Here is a 24,219-nt window from a genome sequence, read left to right on the forward strand (position 1 = left end):
ATTTTGCTGGGATAGAATTCAAATGACAATTTTATCAGCATAACTTTTAAAAAAGGCATAGAAATGAAGTCCTAAAGAAAAAAAATCCCAGGACTAGATGGATTTTCAAGTCAAAACTCATTATCTAGAAGTAATTATTATTATTATTGGAGGTTATTATCTATATAATGGATTTACAGTTGAACTGAGCTTATGTGACTTGCCCAGGGTCACACAGTATACAGTTAGGAAGTATCTGAGGCTGGATTTGAACTCAGTTCTTTTTCTCTCTAGGCCCAATGCTCTATCCATTACTTCTTAGCTGCTTAGCAGCCTCTTGATGCTAGAGAATCTTAAAAACCAGAAAGGATCCTAAAAGTCCATTTAGTCATCCTTTTTCCCTTCTACAATGTTGCTAACAAGTGACTATCCTGTCTCTGCTTGAGGGGGAAGACTTCTTGCCTATAGTCACTAGCAGCTAATAAGGATGAGAAGTTGGAAGTCTCTCTATAATTTCAATTTTTGCTCCCAGTTCTGCCCTCTGGGGCCACACAGAACAAATCCAATCTCTCTCAATGTGACAGCCCTTCAGATACAGAAACACATCCTGTTCTTGTCCTACTGCTACCCTCTTGGTTTTCTTTTTTTCCAGAGAACAATTGGGATGATAAAAGACATTTGAAAAGTCACCTAATAGGAAGTAATAACAATAATAATTCACACTGATAACTGTGTTTTATGAACTTCAATTTTTTTTCCCTTTCTGTTAGAGAAGATGGAATGTATGGACCCATCCTTTGCCCCCACCTCCTTATTTTTTTTTAATACAAGATCATTGATTTAGAGCTGAAAGGAATTATTAGAGGCCTTTAAGATCAATTCCCTTATTTTACAGATGAGGAAACTAAGATGGAGAGAAGTTAAGTTACTTGTCCAAGGTCAGTCACTTCTAAATGTCTGACTGAGACAGGATTTTAGCCCAGGCCAAGCTCTGTGCCCTATCCAGCATGACATGCTGCCTGAGCTTTATTCATAAAATGACCTTTATAGTTGTTCAGTCATATATCATTTTCATATCAATCTCTCAGAGTTTGTAGAGTATCTTTGGCCTTTCCAAACAGACAAGAAAATTGTGGCCCCAAATGGCCAGCTGACCTGACCGGGGTCACATAGAATCAGAATTTGGTGTAAATTTCTTCTCTTAAAGTTTATAAGCCCTTCATTGTGGATCCAGGACCCAAGGATATTTGTGCCTTGAGATAGGCAACAAACCAGATGTGGGAGAACTGGGCTGACTCTCTGGGCTCCAGGAAAATCCCAGGCACTGTCTGCAGAAAAATGTGGGTTGTTTAGAGGGTGGGGGTGAGGGTAAGGACAAGGTCAGGTTCTTGGCTTGACATGACTGTTTGCTTGGAGAGTTCATTTGACTAGGACTAGAATAAAGGGTAGAGCCTAGAAGAACAAAATATGATAATACATATGTAACCCAGATCAAATTGCTTGCCAGCTATGGGAAAGAGGAAGGAAGGGGAAGGAAGGAGTCAGTGAGGATCATATAACTTCTGAAAACTTATGTGGAAATTTGTTATTGCATGCAACTGGTAAAATAAAATATCTTTATGATAAAAAAAAAAGATATACCGAGTTTCATAGAATAAGGAGTGGAAAAGAGATTGGAACACAAGTCCTCCATCTCTAAAACCAGATCCATTCCAGCTGCACAGTATTGGGGAGGCAAGGGGTATGACCAACTCAATGGGAGTCAAGGGGAGAAAGCAAGATTTCCTGAAAAGAGAATTAGTCTGGCAGCCAGGAGACCTGAATTCTCTCTTTGTGCCACTAAATAGCTGTTGTTTGACCTTAGTCGAGTCACTTAATTCCCCTCATTTGTCTCATTTTAATGTAAAGAGGTTGGAAGAGATTATTAAAGGCCAGAGATTCTTAACCTTTTTGTATGTTACAATTCCCTTTGGCAGTCTGGTAAAGCCTAAGGACCTTTTTTTTTTTTTGAGAAGAATGATTTTAAATGAATTAAATAAAGATTACAAAGGAAACAGATTTTCCTGAAATAATTACTAAATTTTTTGTTAACTCTGAGACAGCAACCAGGTTAAGAAACCTTGATATAGTTACACCCCCCCCCCCAACTTCTCTCCTCCCCTAGAATCCACAATAATATCTGGGTCAGTCTTTAAACCCAGGATTGAGCAGGGGAGAATGTGTGAAACATTATTAAAACAAGATAAGGCTAGTCTGGATGGGAGCTTTAGTAAATCAATACTTGACAGCGTTTTGATGATTCTGGTGGTTGATGTAGTTGGTTGTTATTTTTAAGCTGCTGGATTGTTTTGAAGTCTCCAAAGGGAAACAAAAAAAAAAGGGCTCATGCCTGCAGGCTGAGAGTATTTCTTTTGCCTCTGTGGCTGACTGTCAGGACCAGAAGCCTGTTGGTCTCCCAGAGGAAGCCAGGGAAACCCAGCAGAGAGCCGCTTGAACTCTCCTTGGCTCCGAGATACTCCTTGCATTTTTAATGTCAAGTCTCGGCATTTTCCACTGAAATGTCCCTCCGCCTCCTTTGCTGCAGACCTCCCTTCGAGGTTGAATCACCAAACAAAGTGCTCCCTGGGTTTCTACTGCCCTTTTCCCTACCTCCTCTTTGGACCCTTTCTGACAGTTCCCCTCCCACGCTGCTCTCTCTCTTCCCTCTCCTTAATCCCTCCGCTCAGCTGGCTCCCGGGGCTTTCTCACCTGCTTTTAAGCTCTGGCTGTGTTTTCCAACGTTCTTAACAGATCAGTTTTTTGGGGTGACGGTTTCTGGTTATCTGTCGCTGTGGGTTCGTGCAGGTATTTCATCTGTTTCCTTGTCAGAGAGGCCTTGCAGATGCCCCAGATTTGGCACCAGGGAGGCGGTTCCCCGTTTTCCCAAAGGACTGTTATGTTTTACTCACCCCCTTGTATCAGGGAGGATCACTACAGGTGGTATCAAGACCAAAAGAGAGCAATGGGATCTCTCTCAGATATCTTAAGGATCTTCTGTTACCTGGGCAAAAAAGCAGTCTGTGCTCTACAGACAGCCATTTGAACATCTTTGTACGAGGCAGTCAGCCAGCATGCTATGACCCTTCTCTCTGGGAATATGATCACTAGCAAGTGAAGAGTTCTCACTATTGGTATGGTAGAATGGAAAAAAAAATATATATATATATAGTCTTGGAAAAATAGGATTCTGGGAGCAGGGAGGTGGCTCAGTGGATTGAGAACCAAGCCTAGACATCTGAGGTTCTGGGTTCAAATTTGTCCCCAGACACTTCCTAGCTATGTAACCCTGGGTAAGTGACTTAACCTCCATTGCCTAACCTTTACAGTTCTTCTGCCTTGGAACCAATATATAGTATTAATTATAGAAGGGAAAGGGGGGATTTTAAAAAAAAAGGAGAAAAAGAAAAATAGAATTCTCTTTTAAAAAATTTTTGTTTTTATGCATACATATATATAACTATATCTTGATTATTTCTATTTATCAGTTCTTTTCAGGTGGACATATACAAGTTATTCTTCAAACAATATTTCTGTTCTGTTTATAATATTCTCTTGGTTCTGCTTGTTTCTTCAGAATTTCATATAGGTCTTTCCATGATTTAAAAATTATAATCTGCTCATCATTTCTTACAGTGCAATAGGATTCCATTCTAATCACATCACAATTTAGTCATTCCTCAATTGATGGGCATCCCCTCGATTTCCAGTTCTTTGCCACCACAAAAAGAGCTACTATAAATATTTTAAAACATATAGGTTCTCCTTTTTATCCTGATCACTTTCGGAAAACAAAACCATATTGCTGGGTCACAAGGTCTACATAGTTTTAAACTCTGGGCATAATTCCAGATTGATCTACAAAATGATTGGATCAGTTTACAGTTCCACCAACAGTACATTAGTGTCCCCTCCCCTCCAACATTTGTCATTTTGCCCTTTTATCATTTTAGCCAATCTGATAGGTGTGGAACAGTATCTCAGGTTGTTTTGATTTTCATTTCACTCGTCAGTAATGATTTAGGGCACATTTTTCATATAGTTATTTTTAGGTTTGATTTCTTCATCCCAAAACTGTCTCTTTATATCTTTTGACTATCAATTGGGGAATTATTTATAAATTTGTCTAAGTTCTCTATATATAATTGAGATGTGAGACCTCTTTCTAAGAAATTGTCTATAAAAATTCCCTATCTCTTCTGCATTCCTTCTAATCTTGGCTACATTGTAGTTTTATTTGTACAAACCCTTTTTAACTTAATGTAATGAAAATTATCCATTTCACAATGATTTCAATCTCTTGTTTATTCATAGATTCTTCTCCTATCCATAAATCTGATATGTTCTTTTAATTTGCTTATGATATCTCCCTTTGAGCCTGGGTCATATATCCATTTTGATCTTATCTTAGTAAGTGATATAAGATATTGGTCTATATCTAGTTTTTGTCAGACCACTTTCCAGTTTTCACCAAATAGTGAATTCTTATCCCCAAACCTTGAATCTTTACTTTTCTCAAACACAAAATTACATTCTTTTACTATGTTTGTTGTATGTCTGTTCTGCTCCACTGATCTCCTTTCTAATCCCAGTTCATCAGTTAATGTTACCTCAACTTTACAAATGAAGAAATAAAGGCACAGAATATGTGGCTTTTCTAAATCAGAGGTGGGACTGGATTCTAAATAACCTGAGTCTAAAGGCAATAGGTGTCAATACAAAGGGATTCATGGCATCATATTCATGACTTCCTCAATGGGATGCTCTAAATCAAAGGTGTCAATCACACCTTCCAGCAACACTCACTAGTGCAAATTTAATCAGATTAATATGTAATTGGGAAATAATTAACAAAACAAAATTATAATAGAATGTAGATAATATTAATATCAGGCCTGACTCTCAAGCCACTGAGCTACCTAACTGCCCCCATGGGAAAGATTTCTTGAAGGATTCTGGTGGTCAGCTGGAAGTTGGAAGATGAGGAGATTCAAATAGGTAGGAATATATTTTAAGGGAAGGGTTACTACATTCCTTGGGAATAAGAGAATAAGCATTTAAATAGTACCTACTATGTACCAGGAACTGTGCTAAGTAATATTACCTCATTTGATTCACACAACAACCCAGTGAGATAGGTGCTGGTATTTTATAATTTGAGAAAACTGAGACAGACAAAGATTAAGTGACTTGTTGAGGAGCACAGTGCTAAATATGAACTCAGATCTTCGTGTCTCCAAAGACTGGCACTCTTTCTAAACAGAGGCAATTGCACAAATTGAAGATGGAACAAGCATGACAATGAGACCTGAATGGCTGGAAAAGAAGACTATTGGGAAATAATAGCTTGCATTTTGATGCTTTTTTTCGACTAGTCCTAGGGCTTCCCTGCCACATAAACCACTTGGGATGAAAACCTCATTTACCAAAGAGACCAAAGGCACTAAGCTTCAAGAGTGCCATTCTCTGGCTCTCATCCTTGTAGATGGACCAATGGCTAATGTGAGCCAACATTTTATTTTAGTTTGGTCTGCAAAGAGAATATATAAAACTAAACAATGGAACTCTCTCCAATCCAAGCACTATCAATTTTATTCCCAACTTCACAGTCTGCCTAGTCATCAGGATGTAAAAAGATCTGAATTGGGACCCCTACTCAGGGCTGTTTGTTTTGGGTTTTTTTCTCCCTTCTTCCCTTTTCTTTCTTATACCTTTTTGTGCTTTCTCCTCTATATGATTTGGGATTCTAATGGTCCCCATGAGCATTGCTGCATGGGGGCCCTCAGCGCTAAGGTGCTTCTGCTGCCACATTTTTCTTGGGCTTAGAATAGTAACTTGGCTACTGTACCCTTTTTATTTTTCATCTTGCCTTTTCTACTGCAACTTAATACATCTTTCACAATTCCTCCACCATCTACAGTTCTTTAACTGTCTAGTAAGATTTGCCACTTAATCATTCTACAAGGCAAGAACAAAAAGAGGAGTCTTTGGTGTCATTGACATCCAGTGTGCACACAGACCATAGATCCTGGTCCATGGAGAGAATCAATCCATAGAACAAAGAAACTCTTAGTGCCCATGGCAGAGGACTTGCAGGTGGATTGTTCCATTAAGGAGATCACTCAGAGGACAGTGAAGAATTGTAGTCACTGGAAATATCTTCTAAAAATTCCTGAGACTAGGATAATTTTTTAATTAAGCTGTTGATTGACCTGTAAGCTTCCACTAAATTCCTTCCTTATGAGCCTAAGGACTCTCAACCAAATACTTAGAACAATCTTGAACCTGCTGGTTCTGATAAGTGGGTGCTGTCCATTCACAAGCAACAATTTTAAGAGGCTTTTTAGAAGAAAGGAGGCATAAGAATATGTGGTAATGAATATTAATATCCTACCTTAGGTCTGAATGCTAGTGATTATGCAAATTAACCAACTATACCAGTCATGAATCTTAAAAAAAAATAAATCCTTCCTCTCTATCTTCCCTATGGCTTCCCCTACTGTACTAATCCAAATTCCTCTACGTGGCATTTGAAGCTCTCTTTAATCTTGTCCTAATTTAACCTTTACCTAGATTTATCTTCCATACTTTTGCACAAACCCTTTGACGCCTTTTGTTTTTACTTTGCATTTATTCCAGATATATCCCCTCTGCCTTCCCAACCCAGCAAGTCTTCCCTCATTGCAAAGATGAAAAAAGAAACCATAGGTCAGCAAAACCCACCAATCCATTTGTTGCATCTGACAGCACATGCAACATTCCACACTCATGAAAGAAGGGAGGTACAGTTTTTAAACTCTTCTATGGGGTCAAACTTCATTGTTATCATTGCACAGCTGAACCTTTTAGGCAGATCATTTTCTTCACTGTCTCCTGTACACTCACACTCATCTCCCAACTATATATACCTTTCTTCATTCTCTTCTACTGGAAATGTCCTCTTTTTTCCTCTTCCTGTTTGTTCAAGCCTTTCTTTTAAGATCTAATTGAAGTTCCACATCCTCTGAAGCTTTGTGTGATCATTCCAACCCATGTTATATAGCTCTTAGAAGTCCCAAATTTCTTGTTTCCAGTTTATTTTCTCTTGCTTCCTAGGTACAAAGTACTGGAGATGCCAATAGAAAAGGAGCTCATATCTTAATGGAGGAGCCAGGATATAGCTTATAAGGCAGCTGGAAAGGTCCCATCGTCCTTAACATGCAGTGGAAAAGTAGATGGCTATGCTTTTTCTTTAATGTCATTTCCACTGATAAAGTTATATCTGTTTCCAATGTTGAACCATTTGACAGTGCCAAAGATTTAGTGATAACTTTTTTTAAATCTTGGATCTTCAATAAATGTGGCTGTAATACCTGAAGGACTCATTGCCAGATTGTACCTCTTCAGGAGTTACTTTCCAAGATGATAATTACACTTAGTAGAATGGAAACATTCCTATTCCCGAATCTCTTGGGTTCATAGTTCTAGACTGTCTCCATCAGGGCCTGAGAAGAAATGGTGGTCAAGGTGGTGTTGGGGAAACTTGCCTTCTACATGCTGCTTAATAGAGCTTCATCCTTGTGCCTACTTCTGCTTTCAAGCTATTGACACATCTTGTTTTTGTTGAAGATTATGAATAAAGAACCCCTTTTTTACTCCTCAGGGTGCCCAGCTGTTTAGGTTGGCTTATTCGTCTCCCTTGAGAGTGGCAGTTGGTGGGGGGTGGCTAGCCTCTTCTTTACAGGAGTTCCTCTCCATCATAAATCCAAACAACTCTAACAAGGGAGGAATCCTATTAGGTAGGCAAAACTGTGCAGGTGCCTACTATCTGACCAGGCAAGAAATGTTTGCAGTTGGAAAAATGTGTATATCAAGAGAGGGATGAGAGAGATATGGGCATGTGTAATGAATCAGGAAGGGGAAAGCCTTGGAGTTGGAATTGACCTGAGAAATCACCTAATCTGACCCAGTTAAATAGAATAGATTTTCTAGAGGAGCTAAATCCTAAAGGAAGAATAGGATTTAGACAGGCAGAAAGTGGAAGGCATTCCTGGTGGAAACAGGAGCATTAACAAAGGTTTGGTGGTTGAGATGAACACTACATATGTGGAGGGTTAATGAAGAAGATTGGCCTGTGTCTAATGAAGAATACACAGAGGACTGAAGACATCTGAGTATAGACTGAAGCATACTTTTTCCACTTTATTTTTGCCTTTTTTTCCAACTTGGCTAATATGGAACTATGTTTTACATGATTATATGTGTATAACTGACATAATTGCTTGCCTTCTGAATGGATGAGGAAGGGTCTAGAGGTAGGAAGAAAATTAGGAACTCAATTTTTTTATTGTTAAAAAAAGGATAATTTTAAAAAAGAATTCCTATAGAGCAGCAATGAAGGGTGACGTATCAATACATTTAGGATAGATAGATTGAAATCTAGGCAGGAGATTTTGGACATATTCTGATAGTTGATTGAAAACCATTGTATTGTTTGTAGTTGTTTTCAAGGTGTAATAGTATATGGTTTCCTACCAAATTTCTGATACCATCACAGATTCTGTGGTAACTGGTTCACCCTGAGCATGACCAGGAACCTTGTTAATGGGAGTATTGAAGTATTAATGACTGGTTTCCACTCTTCTTCAGGAAGACTGAATGAAAAATGTAATGTATAGGACTATCATTGCTTCCTGATCTTGTCACTGATTCTCCTTTTCAGATTTCTTTTTGAATTAAGAGCTTTTATTTCAGCTGTTTACTTCTTTTAGAGGTTGCTGAAATTAAATATAAGCTTGTAAACTTCCCCAAAATCTTGAATGAGAATATCCCAATAACTAGCAATTCTTCTTTCTCCTCCTTCTAATTCACTTTACCCACCTTCTGATAGCCCTATAGCACCACCACAGTATTATTTTTTTAACATTCTTTTTATTTTTTTATTTAAGTTCATTTATTTAGTCAATTTAGAACATTATTCCTTGGTTACAAGAATTATATTATTTCTCTCCCTCCCCTCTCTCTACCCTTCCCACAGCCAACACGCAATTTCATTGGGTATTACATGTGTCCTTGATCAGATCCCATTTCCATGTTGTTGGTGTTTGCATTACAATGTTCATTTAGAGTCTACATCCCAAACTATATCCCCTCGACCCATGTATTGAAGCTTATTTTTTTAATTCAAAGATATTTCATTTTCCCAATAACATGTAATGACAAAAATTTTCAACATATGTTGTTTGAAATTATAAGATATAAATTTTCTCCCTCCCTTCCCTCTTCCGCATTGGAGATGGTAAGCAATTTGATCTGATCAACACAATATTTATTACTTAGAAGCACCCCTACTTATGAGAGTATGTGTATGAACAACCTTTAGTGAAGGCTGGGGATTTTCTTTCCTTCCGCCATAACAATCCTGACTATGAGAACAGCTTTTAGAAAATGAGGCAAAGGGAGCAGACAGAAGACAAAACTTATTTATGGATGGGAAAATGAAGAAATGTCCAAGGAGTGGGTTATCTGCTAGCCAGTATAAGTCACATAAAACTTCAAGGGCTGAGTGACCTGCTGAATATAACTCTTTTATTTTTTAACCTCCTCTCCAAAAGCTCTATCGCCTTTGGCTGTACAGACATAGATCTGCTTCAGCGTCATAGCCTCCACCTTTGGCCGGATCTGTGGTTGTATTGTGAGAGGTGGTTCTGTTTGAAAGCCATGTGTTCTAATTGAAAGGGTCTTGGGATGAGAGCTGGACAACGCGGTCTCAGACTCTCATCAGCAATCTAAGGAATTAACTGTCTAGACAAATCATCTGGAACATATAGGAACCACATTCTTGTTTCCCCTGTTACCAGGACTTGTGCATGAATTCACAAAGATTATGATTTTGATTCTGATGGATTTCAGTAGAATTTTTGTTCTTATCGTTTCATATCAGCCCCTAGAGGAGGATGTTATTATATACACTCTATATTTTCTAATGTGCTAAAATGTATATAACACAGGCTAATAGATAATATTTGTACAATAAGTACCATGCTATATTGTACTGTTTCAAAATTAGTGCAATACATTCCCTCCAGGATGCAGACCACAATCCCTACACATCTTTTCCAAAAGTTTTATGAGTTAATGAGATTAAGGGGAAAAAAAAAACCAAGCTATCACCTGATAGCCAGCCTTCCAGTGGTAAAACTCTCTGAACTTCTCTAGACTTGAACTCTGATGACAGACATGCTGTGCATCAAAAGGTCCATACTTGATGCTTTTCCAGCTAGGTAGAACCTGCCTGAGCTAGTATTCTCCTTGCATGACTTTCAGGAACCCAATTTTTTTTCCATGTTGTGATAAGGCTATAAAGGAGAACTCTAGTAGAGAGTAATATACTATATATCATATAATATGCTAATGATATACAATATGTTGTTATTATATGATCTACAGTATTTTTGTACAATATTAGATAGATAGGTAGATAGATAGATATTATAATAGAGATCCCAATGATTTTGTGGGAAAAAACTCTAATTTTTTATTTTAGGACTTCGGTTGCACAGTGAACAGAAAACCAGGCCTGCAGTCAAGAAGACTAGAGTTCAAATCCAACCTCAGACACTTTAATAGATGTGTGACCATGAGCAAGTCACGTAGCCTCCATTTACCTTAGTTTCCTCAATTGCAAATTGATGATAATAAAAAGGAACTAGCTTCTGGGTTGTTGTAAGGATCCAATGAAGTGATATTTATAAAAAGTGTTTAACTTGTAAGAAGCACTATCTAAATGTTAGCTATTATTCTTATTATATCTGCAAATTAAAAGATCATGTTGGAGGGACCTATCAAGAATTTGAAAATTAACCTATCTAGCATAACCTTGGTTGGAATTCCCTAGGCTTTATTAGAAACTCAGATTTTACTAGGAATACACAGGCACTGTATAAACACAACTATAAAAATTTATAGCTCAAATAAAGGAGAATCCAATAACTTGAGGGGCATTTAATGTCTATAGATGAGTCATATTAATATAGCAAAAATGGCAGTGCTCTCCAATTTAATTTATATATTGGGCACAATATCAATTAAAGTACCAAGGTGATTCTTTATAGAACTCGATAAAATCATAATGAAATTTATATGAAAAATAGGCGATAATATAAAAAGACACATTGAAAAGTGATGGTGGCCTTCTACTCTCAGACTTTAAAATGTTACAAAGTGGTTGTCAGAACAATCCTGTACTCAGAATAAAAGAAATAAATCAATGAAAGAATAGCTACATTAGATGTCTAGGCAAATGTATGCAAGAGATTAGCATTAGATTGAACCTATAGAAAGTAAAAATGGGAAAGGATTCATTATTTAACAAGTATACTTGGTAAAATTGGTTGCTTCCCTTCCATCTTACACAAAATGAATTTCAAATGACTTGGATTTAAACATAAAACAATTTTTTAAAAACCTACAAAAATGGAGAAGATAGTATAAAGTATTTCTATCAGTTGGGCAAGGCATATTTGTCTTGCTTTCTCAATGGTGGTGGGGGAAATGGAAGACAAGGCAAACCTTTTTTGGTTTCTTTAGGAGAAAAAAATGTAGAATGAAGCTTTTTTTAAAATTCAACAAAAGACATTATTACAGATAAGACTGATGTGCTCTACTAGAAAATTTAAAAAATTCTGGACCATAAAATTAAAAGAAAAATTACAAAATAAGCAAATTGATGGATAAAAATCTCTACTTCTAAAAGGATCTGTTAAAAAGTCACAGTAATGATTCCTATTCCACAATTCACTAGGGCCCCCCATATCTGTAGGTGGTATATTTCAAGACCTACTGTGGATGGCTAAAACTGCAGATAGAAGCAAACAACTGCTGTTAACGTAGGTCACTGAATCAGTAGATTACAGAATCAGCAGATGCAGGAACACTAATATTCTTGGGCTTTGGGACTTCTGATTACTGTAAATAAGAACTTTCTTAAACAAAGGTGCTGTGATAATGCTACAAGGAATGATTAGTGAAAACATGAAGCTGACAGGAAGAAAGTTTCATGTGGAAACATGGGTATGGCAGCAAAGGGAGATGTCACATAATGGGCTGCTGGACTTCACCATATTACAGCCTATATTCGCTTGATGGGTAGTTTAAAACATATCAACTGTGAATTTTTTAATTTTCTGGATTTTCCAAAATTCTCAGTTTTTTCATTTTTCCCCTCAGGGTTAACTGTGGGTAACTGAATCATTGGCTACCGGATCCAAGGATACAGGGGCACAACTTCAGAAAAGTCAAATGACAAGAACAGACAGTTTTCAAAGTAGGAAATACAGATTGTTAATTACCACTTGAAAAAATGTTCAGTAGCACTAATAATCAGAGCTACCAATTGAAACAGCTTTGAGGTATGCTTTCACACCTGTGAAATCTGAAAGAATTAGTAAAAGCAATAAAAATCAAGTGCTTGAGGGGTTTGGGAAGGACAGATAAGGACACTCATTCACTGATGATGGAATTTGTAATCGAGTAGAATCTTTTTGAAAAGCAATCTGGAAAAAAATAAAAGAAAGAAAAGCAATCTGGCAGTTCTTAGTAAACCACTGATTATGCTGTGAGTTCTCCTTTGTTGACTTCTCCTGAACATTCTCATTTCCTTTGAGAAGACTACTGGGGACTGGAAACTCTGCTATTATAATTGAAGAATAAGTACTAGTACTCAGAGACACACTACCTCTTTGACCAGTCCTACAGAGAAAGATCACCTATCGTTCCTCACATTCAAAATTCAGCAAACTCAATTCAACAAATATTTAATAAATATTTATTTTTAAATGATTAAATATCTCTTTAGATCATAGATCTAGAGCTGGCAGTAACCTCAGAGGTTCAGTCTCTTATCTACAGAGGAGTAAAGGACATGAGAAGCTGAGGGACTTGTCCATGGTCACACAGGAAGTAAGCATTAGAAATGGGATTTAAACTGATAATTACAAATATCCCTGTGAGTGCTCTATCTTCCTGGGCTTCTACCTGATTTCCTCATGGTTCCTCAGTCCCAGAGCAGAAAATTGAAGTAACTTGCACAAGATAATGCAGATACCCAAGTACTAGGTGGGGTTCTCAGTCTCATAACCTAATATATTTCCCACTAAGCCACGCTGTCAGTCCACCCCTTCATTCAGTTCCTAGGCTGACTATGCTTGGCATGCATGGTTTGTTGCACATCTGAAGCCTAATATGAATGAAGAATGGGAAAAATGCAATTTGGAGGCACCATCCACAGCCCTAGATATAACCCAGAAATAGAAGTTCTCATTCCTCCAGGAAGAGGTCTACCTGCAGTGTAGAAAGACAAAACAAAGCCTTTTTATTGGAATTCTCTCTCTAGAGTGCCCTCAGGTCATCTGCTCCACTCCTATGATATCACGTGTGCTCTGTTCCCATGGAATTATGCAATCACCATTGGCAACAAGAATAATACAGTTGGACCCTTCTCTTGTATAATCACTTAAAAGCTTCATGCAAATAAAATTTGGGAAGGAAGAAGGAAATCAGCATGACCAAAAAGATACTAGAGGAGCAAGGCTTCCTGATACCTATGTTCTAGACCTACTCTAGAAATTAATTATGTGTACCTCCTATCCAAGGATTATGACACCCGCTCAGTAATTCAGATCTTTCAGAAGTAGTATGGAAAATGAACCAGGAGGCAGTGAGTTTCTCATCACTGGAAATGTTCAGGCAGAGGCTGAATTAACATTTTAGCTCTCTGCTCCTCAGTTTTCTTTTTGATAAAATGGGGGTAAGGATCAAATTGCTTTAAATAATATATGGTATTATAAAAGCGATACATTATTAAATAAAATAATGCAGTATAGGAAATCACTAAAATGGTTCTGTCTGGAATGAATTATTTTGCAGAGTCAGGACTTCATTTGTCATAGGAATACTAACTCTTTAATGTTCTGAATGTCCCTAACTGTGTTTCACATTTATCTTTTAAGTCAGTTTTTAAAATAAACATTTGATTTTAGCTAAGTCTTATCTTAATATACTTTAATACCAGAATTGGTCTCCTCCTTTGGGAAATCTCCCCTCTCTACCCTAGAATAATATAACCTTTCTCTTCTTGAAACCCTAAAAGCATTTTTTAAACCCTTACCTTCTGTCTTGGAATCAACTCTAGGCCTGGCTCTTAATCCGCTGAGCTACCCAGCTGCCCCCCCCCAAAGCATTTTTAATCAGCTCTACTTAATATAACATAGAATCACAGTCTCAGAGTTAAAAAAAGACCTCAAAGACATTGAGACCCAATATATATTATTATTAATGACCTCAATGATATCAATCACTGATAAATGGATTTTATTGGGAGGTTTTCAAGGGGGAGTTAGGATGCCATGTCACATTGTTGAAAATACAAGTTTGCAATGTTCAATTAAAGACCTCCAGGAAGAAGGGGGTAAATGACCACTTTTAGAGGCACCTCACTCCATTTTTGGTACAGCTTCAGTTGTCAAGTTCTTTCTTTTTTAAGATAGGATAAGAATTGAGAGGACCTTAGAGTTCATGTGGTCCACAATTCTTATTTTATATCAATATTAAAACTGGCTCACCTTCTGCATTGCCCATTTCCTCTATATGAAGTGAAGCCAAGCATGTCTAATCTTTCTTCTCTGTATAGGCCTTCTGAATTTATGCATACATATATCGATATACATATTTATGTCTTGGCATTTCATCCTATACAGTTTGTCACTGTTCCCTCTAAGTAGCAGCTGTCCAGGTGATGATAACAATTTTTAAGAGTTGCCAATGACCTCTTTTCTTATAGGATACATATTGTCTTAACTTATTGGGTCTCTTAAAAAAAAGTGTTTTTTGTTTTGTTTTTCTTTTTTCCCTCTTTTTTAATTACTTTTTGATGATCCTCTTGAGTTTTGTGCTTGGGAATCAAATTTTCTGGTCAGGTATGGTCTTTTCTTTGCAAATGCTTGGAATTCTTCTGTTGTGTTGAATGACCATACTTTCCCCTGTAAAAATATAGTCAGTTTTGCTGAGTAGTTGATTCTTGGTTGTAGACCAAGTTCCCTTGCTTTCCAGAATATCATATTCCATGCCTTTCGATCCTTCAGTGAAGATGCAGCCAGATCCTGTGTTATCCTCACTGTGGTTCCACGGTATCTGAATGACTTCTTCTTGGCAGCTTATAATATTTTTTCCTTGGTTTGATAATTCTTGAATTAGGCTATAACATTCCTGGGTGTTGTCAGTTGGGGATTAAGTACAGGAGGTGATCTGTGGATTCTTTCAATCTCCACTTTTACCTCTTGTTCTAGAATATTGGGGCAGTTTTCTTGGATAATTTCCTATAGTATGATGTCCAGGCTTTTCCTTTTGTCATGGCCTTCTGGTAGACCAATGATTCTTAAGTTGTCTCTCCTGGAACGATTTTCTAAATCTTCTGTTTTGTGAATGAGATGCTTCATGTTTTCCTCATTTTTTTCATTCTTTTGATTTTGTTTTATTATGTCCTGCTGCCTTATAAAGTCACTTAATTCTAGTTGTTGTATTCTGGTTTTTAAAGACTGGATTTCATCCCTGGCTTTTTGGTCATCCTTCTCCTTCTGGTCTGATTTTCTTTGGAAGTCATCTTTCATTCTCTTTACCTCATCTCTCATCTCCTTTGCCTCATCTTTCATCTCCTTTGCCTCATTTTCAAGCTGGTTGATTTTGGCTTTCAAGACACTATTTTCTGTTTCCAGATGACTTATCTTAGTTTTTAAGTTCTTTTCCCAATTGTCTTCAGCCTCTCTTGATTGTGTTTTGAATTATATTTTGAGTTGTTCCAAGACCTGTATCCAATTTGCTGGGTTTTGTGTTGTTGTTCCCTCCTCCTTCTCTGTTCTGTTTGCTCTTTGTTCATTGCCTGTACAGAAGCTGTTGATTGTAATTTCTTTTTTCTTTTTCTGTTGTTTGCTCATTTTTACCCCTTATTTACTCCCTGCAGTTGTCTGTGCTCTTGCTTCTCTCATTTTTTTTTGGTTTTGGGGGTTTTTGTCAGTCTCCCCTCTTGGAGCTTTGTCAAGAGGTCTCTCAGTGGAGTCAATGGGGAAGGGGTGTTGCAGCTTGAGCTTCCCTGTCCTCTGGAGGCTTTGTTTGGAAGGTGGGAGCAATATGGAGGGTCTCTGCAACTGTGACCAGGATGCCCACTCTACACTCCCTCTCTAGCTCCTTCCCTATCTCCTGTGTTCGATGCTCTGAGCCTGGCACAGCCCTGCCCACAAGGTACTCCCTCCAGACCAGTGCCTTTGCCAGCCCAGAGGTTCCCTCTGCTGCTGGAGGCTTAGCGCTCCAAGTGGGGGAGGGATCCTGGGACCTTCCTTCTTTCTTCCCCTTAAATCCAAGTGTTCTCAAATTCCAGCTTTTGGGGGGAATACCTTTTGAATTGAGGGTTCCTAGGCTCTGTCTTGTTGTTAGGTTTGATTTTCAGTTCCCTAGGAGCATTTAGTTTGTAACTGGTAAGGAAGGGTTTTCAGAGGTCTGAACTTTTGCTGCCTCTATGCCACCATCTTGACTCCGCCTCTGTATAGGCCTTCTGAATGCTTAAAAGTTGTTATTTTTTTGTCCTCCCCCTCCCCAGTTTCTGATAGTAATATAGATGGTCTCCAGTCCTCTCACCATCTTGGTAGTCCTCTTCTGGATATTAACCAAGTCATATACATATTTCAAAAAAATGTGGTCTCCAAACCTGAACACAGTACTCTAGCAAACTAAGAGCATATATCAATTATGTGAGTTTGGGTTTTTTTGGACAAAGAATGGGTTATTTAAGTTTAAATTAAATTATTTCATATATAACTTATTATATATGATTTAATTTATAATAAAATAAATTTAAAGTACATAAATTAAATTAAATACATAATTAATTCAATATATAACTTGTTGAAAATTTTGAGTTTGCAGTCCACTTTAACCCCCACATCTTTACAGGAGCTGTTATGTGGCCTTGTTTGCACTATTTTGTACTTGGGAATAAAGTTGACTTTTTGAGTCAAAGGGCAGAATTTTACATTTGTCCATACTAAATTTTATATTATTCCATTTGGATTATTAGGCTACTTTGTCAGATCTTTTTGGATTTGGACTCTGTCATCTAGTGAATTGATTGTGTCTATCCTAGCTCATAAAATCTACAAATTTTATTAGTAAATTTAATGTAATTTTCAATGGCTTCACAGAAATCATTGATAAGAATATTGCATTTGCATAGGGCCAAGGATAGATCTCTATGACAGTCTACCAGAAGCTTCTGTTCAAGAAGTCATTGACCTATTAGAGATTCTGTCATCAGCCAGCTCTGAATTTTCCCATTTATACTATTTAGACCCCTATTTTCCATCTTGTTCACAAGGATACCGTGAAACACTTTGCCAAATGCTTTATGAAATCTGATTGTATTATTTCTACAAGGTACTCCAAGACTTTTCCCAAACACCCTGAAACTATTTACTTTGATTAAAGAAAGGATACAAGGTTACTCCAACATGTTTTGCTCTTCATGGAGCCATGCTAGGTTTTTTTTGTTTTGTTTTGTTTTAGTTATCACTGTTTCCCTTTCTAAATGCTTACATACCATTCCTTTGAAAATGTGTTCTCAAGTTTGGTCAAAAACCTAAGTCAAGCTCATTGACTTAGTTTGCAGATCTCACCCACTTCCCCGCTTTGAAAACTGAGGCAACATGTGGCTATGTTCAATCCTTTGGAACTTTTTCTGTTTTCTATAATCTTTTGGAAGCCATCAACAATTCTTAGCAATAATACCTGCCAGTTCTTTTAGTATGCTGGAATGTTGTTCATATTGGCTTATTAACTTATTAACAACTAGTGGATTCTCTAGCAATATTTTCTTTTTCCTTCAGTTTTGACTCCCTAATGATCATTTTTTCCCCTTCCCGAGGCCAGAGATCATTCTTCTTAGAAAAGAGAACTCTAACAAGCATTAAATAGTTCATCCTTGTCACTCTAGACCATTTTTATCATCTCATCTACCATGAGGAGGATTCTTCTGCCCTCGATTCTTAGATCCAGCTTTTGCCCTTGACATAAATTAAATAAATACCTTGTTGTGTCATCCTTTACATTCATTACCAGCTCTAGGACATTATGGGCTTTAATGCTTCTAAAGGTGGTATTGTGGTCACCATGGTACTCATTTGTATTCATCTTCATTTTCTGCCCTTGCATACATCTTCTACACAGAGTATTACAAAAGTCTTGGTAGAGTTTGTTTTATTTTAAACCTTTCTTTTCTAGCTAAGACAGAGGAGCAATAAGGGGTAGGCAGTTGGAGTTAAGTGACTTGGCCAGGGTCATACAACTAGGGCATGTTTGAGGTCATATTTGAATCCAGGACTGACTCTCTGCTACTAGTGAAATTGTACTATGACTTTAGAGACACCCTATATTTGCCTTTTAAAAATTTAAGTTTGTCCCCTATGCATTGCCATTGATTTATTTAGACAGTTCCCCTCTTCTTTCCCATTGGAATTATATCTGTTGTGCTTTCATGAGAGCTTCTCATCCCTCTTGGCTGATTATGCTATAGAATATTAGGCCTTTTCATCCTATTTATATTTACCCTTTGAAATCTGATCTTGCAAAATTTTGAGTCCATGTTTGACTGTACCCAGTTTTCTACTCTCTATTTTGAATTCTTTGGTAAAGTACTTACTTATTTCCAAGGATCTCATTAGTCAGTCAATAAGCATTAAAAACAACAACAACAACAACAACAACAACAAGAAAAACCTCTTATCTTCTGTCTTAGAATCAATACTGTGTATTGGCTCCAAGGTGTGATAAATGCTAGACAATGGTGGGGATGGTGGGGGTGGTAAGTGACTTGCCCAGGGTCACACAGCTAGGAAGTATATGAGGTCAAATTTGAACCCAGGACCTCCCATCTCTGGGCCTGGCTCTCAATCTACTGAGCCACCTACCTAGCTGCCCCCTTAAAAGGCATTTTTACTTAAGCAGTTGCTTCTTCCATGTTGGTCAAAATTGGACATACTTCCAAAATTGACATTTCCTTGACTTTTTGAAGGAAAAAAATGATCATTAGTAGGCATATGCTGCTTCACATCATTCTGTGTTTCAGTTGTGTTAGAATTGTGTCTCCAACTGGATTTTACATTCCTCGAGGTTAAGGATCATGTTGTTCTTTTTCGGGTCTCTCATGTTGCCCAGGACTTGGCACATAGAAGTCACAGTATATACTTGAGAATTAATTGATATCTTAGTTCTAGAAAGGCTTGAGAATGAATAGAAACACGTTTTTTTCAAGAGTGAATTCAATGAGGAGGGAAAGAGAAGAGAGTAAAGTAGAGTAAAGGGATGTAGAGTAAAGGGAAGTAGAGTAAAGGGATGTAGAGTAAAGGGATGTCACTGTACGGGCAACACTTCCCCAGGGCCACTGAAGAGATGCACGAGAAGTGACAGGCGTGCAGTTCTAGGATGTGACCCGCAGTTCTTCGTTGGTCATTGCTCGCAAGACAGAAAAAACCTCCAACACTGACTCTTCAGGAACAAACCCCTTTGTCCCTGGTTCACTAAGCCCTGTAGGGGATGATAAATCATTGCCACTTCCTAAGGAAGGAAGAATCCCATCAACTTTTCCTTGACTTTCTTAACCTCTACTGTGTGTCTCCAACTGGACGATGTCAGTGCTAAGATCTAAAATCTATTGTGATCTCAGTTAGGATTCTAAAATATACCTGCAGGGTTTGAGCAGAGCTCAAGACTTTCCCTGCCTTGTGACATACCAAAGAATAAGGTCGTACAGATCCAGTCCAACCTCAATTAAGTATAGGGCTCAAGGGGAAAGAGCTCTGGTGAATTTAATTTTCTGGATAACTGGGGAAGTCATGCAGAAAACACTTTCATCATTGAGAATTGACTTAAAAATGCCTCAGCCACAATTTTCTTTGCTGACTTGGGCTCAAAGGGCCTCGGGTCATGTTTCTGTTTAGGACTAGGAGAGAGAAAGGGAAGGCATACCAAACTTCTGGCTATTATGAAGCAGGAGGGTTAATGGGCTGCACGTAGAATCAGGAAGGCGTGAGTTTAAATCCTGCCATAGATACTTACTTGCTGTGTGCCCCTAAGCAAGTCACTAACCTCTCTGAGCTTTGGCTTCCACATCTGCAAAATAGTGAGTCTCTCTTTTAATGGTGATGTTCATAATCCCACATAATATCACCTATCTCCCTGGCTGCTGTAAGAATCAAAGGAGATCATGTATGTAAATCACTTTGCAAACTTTAAAGTGCTATTTTATCATACATAATGAACTCAGAGTGTCCCTGGAAGTTGGGTTTTTCATGAATCCCCAGCATTAGCCTATCTTGTCATTTTCCTTTTTCAATGTTTTCTTCACAGAAATAGAAGGCTTCAAAGATACTGTATATTTCAAAGTAATGATTGAGTTCTGGTTGATCTAGGATTTTCTGTATCTCTCTATGTTGTCTAAAATTGTACATTTTCCATGACTAATCAAAGGATTCAGGCATATAATTGACACTGGAACAGTTTAGAGTAGACATTTTATTTCTGGTTGTTCAAAAAGAGCCAAGTAGGGGCAGGCTCAGTGAATAGACAGCCAGGCCTGAAGTCAGGAGGACCTGCATTCAAATTTAACCTCAAATACTTCCTAGCTGTGTGGCCCTGGGCAAGTCACTTAACCTCAGTTGCCTAGCTTTTACCATTCTGTTGTCTTACAATGGATTCTTAGTATTAATTCCAAGACAGACGGTAAGGGTTTAAAAAATAATAAAATTTTAAAAGAGTAAAATAATCCCTAAATATAATTCAGAACAGGGACAAAACTGCATGATTTCTCTGTTAACGTTGAACAGATTTATAAATTATTTGACTTCTGGTGATCTCTGTTCTCAAGAACCCACACTTCTGTCAGAGCTCGGTGTCTGCTGCAATTCTGGTAATGTGACCAGTCTCCCCTCCTTCTTGAAAAGCTCTAGGAGCATTTAAGATCCCTTCTCCATTCCTCCACCACCACCATTTACATAGCTAAACAGTTTACCAATGTTCTCTTATTGGACCCTTATTTACAAACTTGGGAGGTTGTTACTCTTAGTATCCCCATTTTACAGTTTAGGAAACTGAGAGTTAGTAGCTTAGTCAGATCGCACAGCTAGTAAATGTCTAAGGCTAGCTTCGAACTCAGATCTTCCTGACTCCAGGCCCAGTGTTCTATCACACACACACACACCATATGCAATAATTTTCACTCTTCCTTTTCCTTTTCTCTGATCACAGAAGAACTATCCCCATGACTTACCAAGGCTAACATATCTACATATGGTCTGGATTCCATTCTCTCCTGCTCCTTTCGAGGACCCCTTATCTCAGGCGTCATCCCCTTCAGGGATTTTCATTCTCTCATATTTTTTGCTCCTTTTCATCCCACAAACCTATTTATGTCTCACCAATCTTTTTGTGACCTTTCCATCCCATTGAGCCACCCTTCCAGTCCTCTTTTCCCTTTTGCTGCTAAACTTCTTGAAATAGTTGCTTACACCCAATGCTTCCACTTCCTCACTACCCACTCTTTCCTCAGTCATTTGAAATCAGGCTTCTAACCTCCTCACTGTACTGGAATTACTCTTTCAAAGGTCACTAATAATGAATCACCAAATTCAATGGCCTTTTTTTAGTCTTAACTCTCTTTGACCTCTGAAATTTTCAATACTGTCAGCCACCCCTCCTAGCAGGATTCTTTCTCATTCTCTGGCTTCAGAGAGACTACCTTTTCCTGGTTCTCTTGATTCTCTATCACTCCTTTTCTCTCTTTTGCTGGCTCCTTACCCATAATGCAAATGATTCCCACATTTTCTCTCTCTCTTCCTCCGTCCTTCCTTCCCTCCCTCTCTCTCTCTCTGTCTGTCTGTCTGTCTCTCTGTCTCTCTATCTGTCTCTCTCTCTCTCTATGTCTCTGTCTCTCTGTCTCTCTTTTTTTCTTTCTCTCTCTTTCTCTCTTTCTGTCTCTCCCTCCCTTTACCTTCTGTCTTAAAATCAATAATAAATATTTATTCCAAGGAAGAAGAACTTTAAAGGCTAGGCAATTTGGAATTAAATGCTTTGCCTATAGTCACCCAGCTAGGAAGTGTCTAAAGCCATATTTGAAACCAGGAAAGATCTCCTATGTCCAGCCTGGCTCTCTATCCACTGAGCCACCTAGCTACCCCCTCCATGTGTTTTTATACAAGAGAGAGGAGAAATACAAACAGAAGGACACAGACAGACACTTTGGCTTAATAGATAAAGATCTGGCCTTAAAGTCAGAAGGACCTGGATTCAAGAGCACACAGGCTTCTGGGACATATTGGCTATGTGATGTTAAGCAAGTCATTTCACTTCTCGGTGTCTCCCAGATAACTGAGACTCGAGTTGCAGAGTTGTTGCATGTTTCCTTTGGTAGGAGGAGTTTGGGCCTTGGACTGGAGCCAAGACTAGAGTTGAGCTCATCCTCAGCCCCTTTCTAGCTATGTGACTCTGAACAAATCGCTTAATCCTATTTGTCTCAGTTTCTGCCCCTGTAAAATGGGAATAACAATGGCACCTGCCTACAAAGGTTGTTTTGAGAATCAACTGAGATAATAATCATAAAAGCACCTGGTTTCGCACCTGGCACTATATAACTATATAAATGTTCGCTATAGTAATATATAATATTAACTCAAACGGAGTAGTAAGAGTAGGAGGAGTAGCAGGAACAGCTGGGTGCCCAAGAGAAAGAGCCTTGTCAATTATACAGATATTAACCTTTAATAATGTAAAACCGAGTTAAGACTTTTATGATGCAGTCTACTTTCTGAGATACTTCATCCAAGCTGTCAAAAACTGGGGTGTCCCAGGCAGACCATGGATCCTGATGGTCTTAACTTGGACCACAGGATGAAGCACCCCAAGACAAACTTGGGAACAGAAGAGATCTCAGGCCCTTTGCAGATCTGCGAGCTATCCTAGCAAGCACACTACTTAGCATCCGGGAGGTACTTCTGGAAGCTCCATCTTCTTGAACCAAAGACGTACTCCATCTCCACATGCATCATTCTGTTCGGTCTCCATGCTGTGAAGTCACACATCTATATTTGGAACCTCTGAAGCTGTTACCATAGCAATAAGGACATTGACATCCTAGTTGCTGTGACTTCGCTCTGTGGAGAAGGATCAGAGAATGATGTTAGGAAGATGGGATGGGAAAGAAGCAGGAGAAAAGCAGATGTAGGATATAAGTGGGGAAGGCCTGCTAGCAGTGGTGAGGAAGTTCATCTGCTCTCTCATTTATCCTGCTGAGTTTTAAGTGAATAGAAGAAAAAAAATCATGATTAAAAAAATTATTTATTGAACCTCTCAGTAGATAGTATAGGTCCTCCCTCTTAGCCTGTTGAGAAAGAGGAGACACTACGAGGGGGCCAGAGTTAGAACAATTTTGAAATTCAGAGATGCCACTCTTCTGATGGGTCAAGCATAATTTTCACATTCCTAAAAATAACATCAATTTTCTATCACTTCTTGAGAGTGTTTTACATCTTTCAAATACATAATGCCATTCATTCCTCATTTTTTTGTTCTGTGATGGTAGGTAAGATGTTATTATAGCTCTATTTTACAGATGAATAAAGAAAGTTTCTGAAAGGTTTAATGACTTGTCCAGGAAGGAAACCAGGGCTTTGCAAAAATCATATATTCAATACAGTGTTGAAACTGTACTGACCTTAGGAACCACCTAGGGGACTAGGTATGCCAGTATGTTGTAGTTCTTTGTTTTTTTAACCCCTTACCTTCTGTCTTAGAATCTATACTCTTGGTTCCAAGCCAGAAGAAAAGTAAAGATTAGGCAATGGGAATTAAGTGGCTTGCCCAGGGTTACATAGCTAGGAAGTATCTGAGGTCAAATTGGAACCCAGCATGTCCTGTCTCCAGGTCTACCTCTCAATCCAGTTGGCCACCAAGCTGCCCCCAGCTACATATATTACTGGTGAAGGATGCATAAAATAATGGTTCTTATTTGTAGAGTTGATTAAGGTTACCTAGTGCTTTTTTCTAAGAATGTACTTTTCAAAAACTTCCTCAAGGCAGGGATTGGTTCATTTTTGCCTTGGTATCCCCAGGACATCCTGCAGTGCCTGAAAC

At 38.2% G+C, this 24,219-nt stretch overlaps 1 protein-coding gene across 9 annotated transcripts in view; it reads left to right on the top strand.

Moving 5' to 3' along the window:
- The window catches only part of ARHGEF4 (Rho guanine nucleotide exchange factor 4), a 518,865-nt gene that overhangs the window by 317,392 nt on the left and 177,254 nt on the right, over positions 1–24,219 (top strand). The window contains exon 1 of one of the 9 annotated variants that reach the window (XM_007493969.3): positions 22,863–23,341. The exons of the other annotated variants lie outside the window; for them this stretch is intronic. Coding sequence (XP_007494031.2) covers positions 23,275–23,341 — 67 coding nt within the window. The 5' untranslated portion in view covers positions 22,863–23,274. Of the gene's footprint in view, positions 1–22,862; positions 23,342–24,219 lie in introns of those variants that run through there. 9 annotated transcript variants of the gene reach the window in all.

Source organism: Monodelphis domestica, chromosome 4, assembly GCF_027887165.1.
Source record: "Monodelphis domestica isolate mMonDom1 chromosome 4, mMonDom1.pri, whole genome shotgun sequence".
NCBI lineage: Eukaryota > Metazoa > Chordata > Mammalia > Didelphimorphia > Didelphidae > Monodelphis > Monodelphis domestica.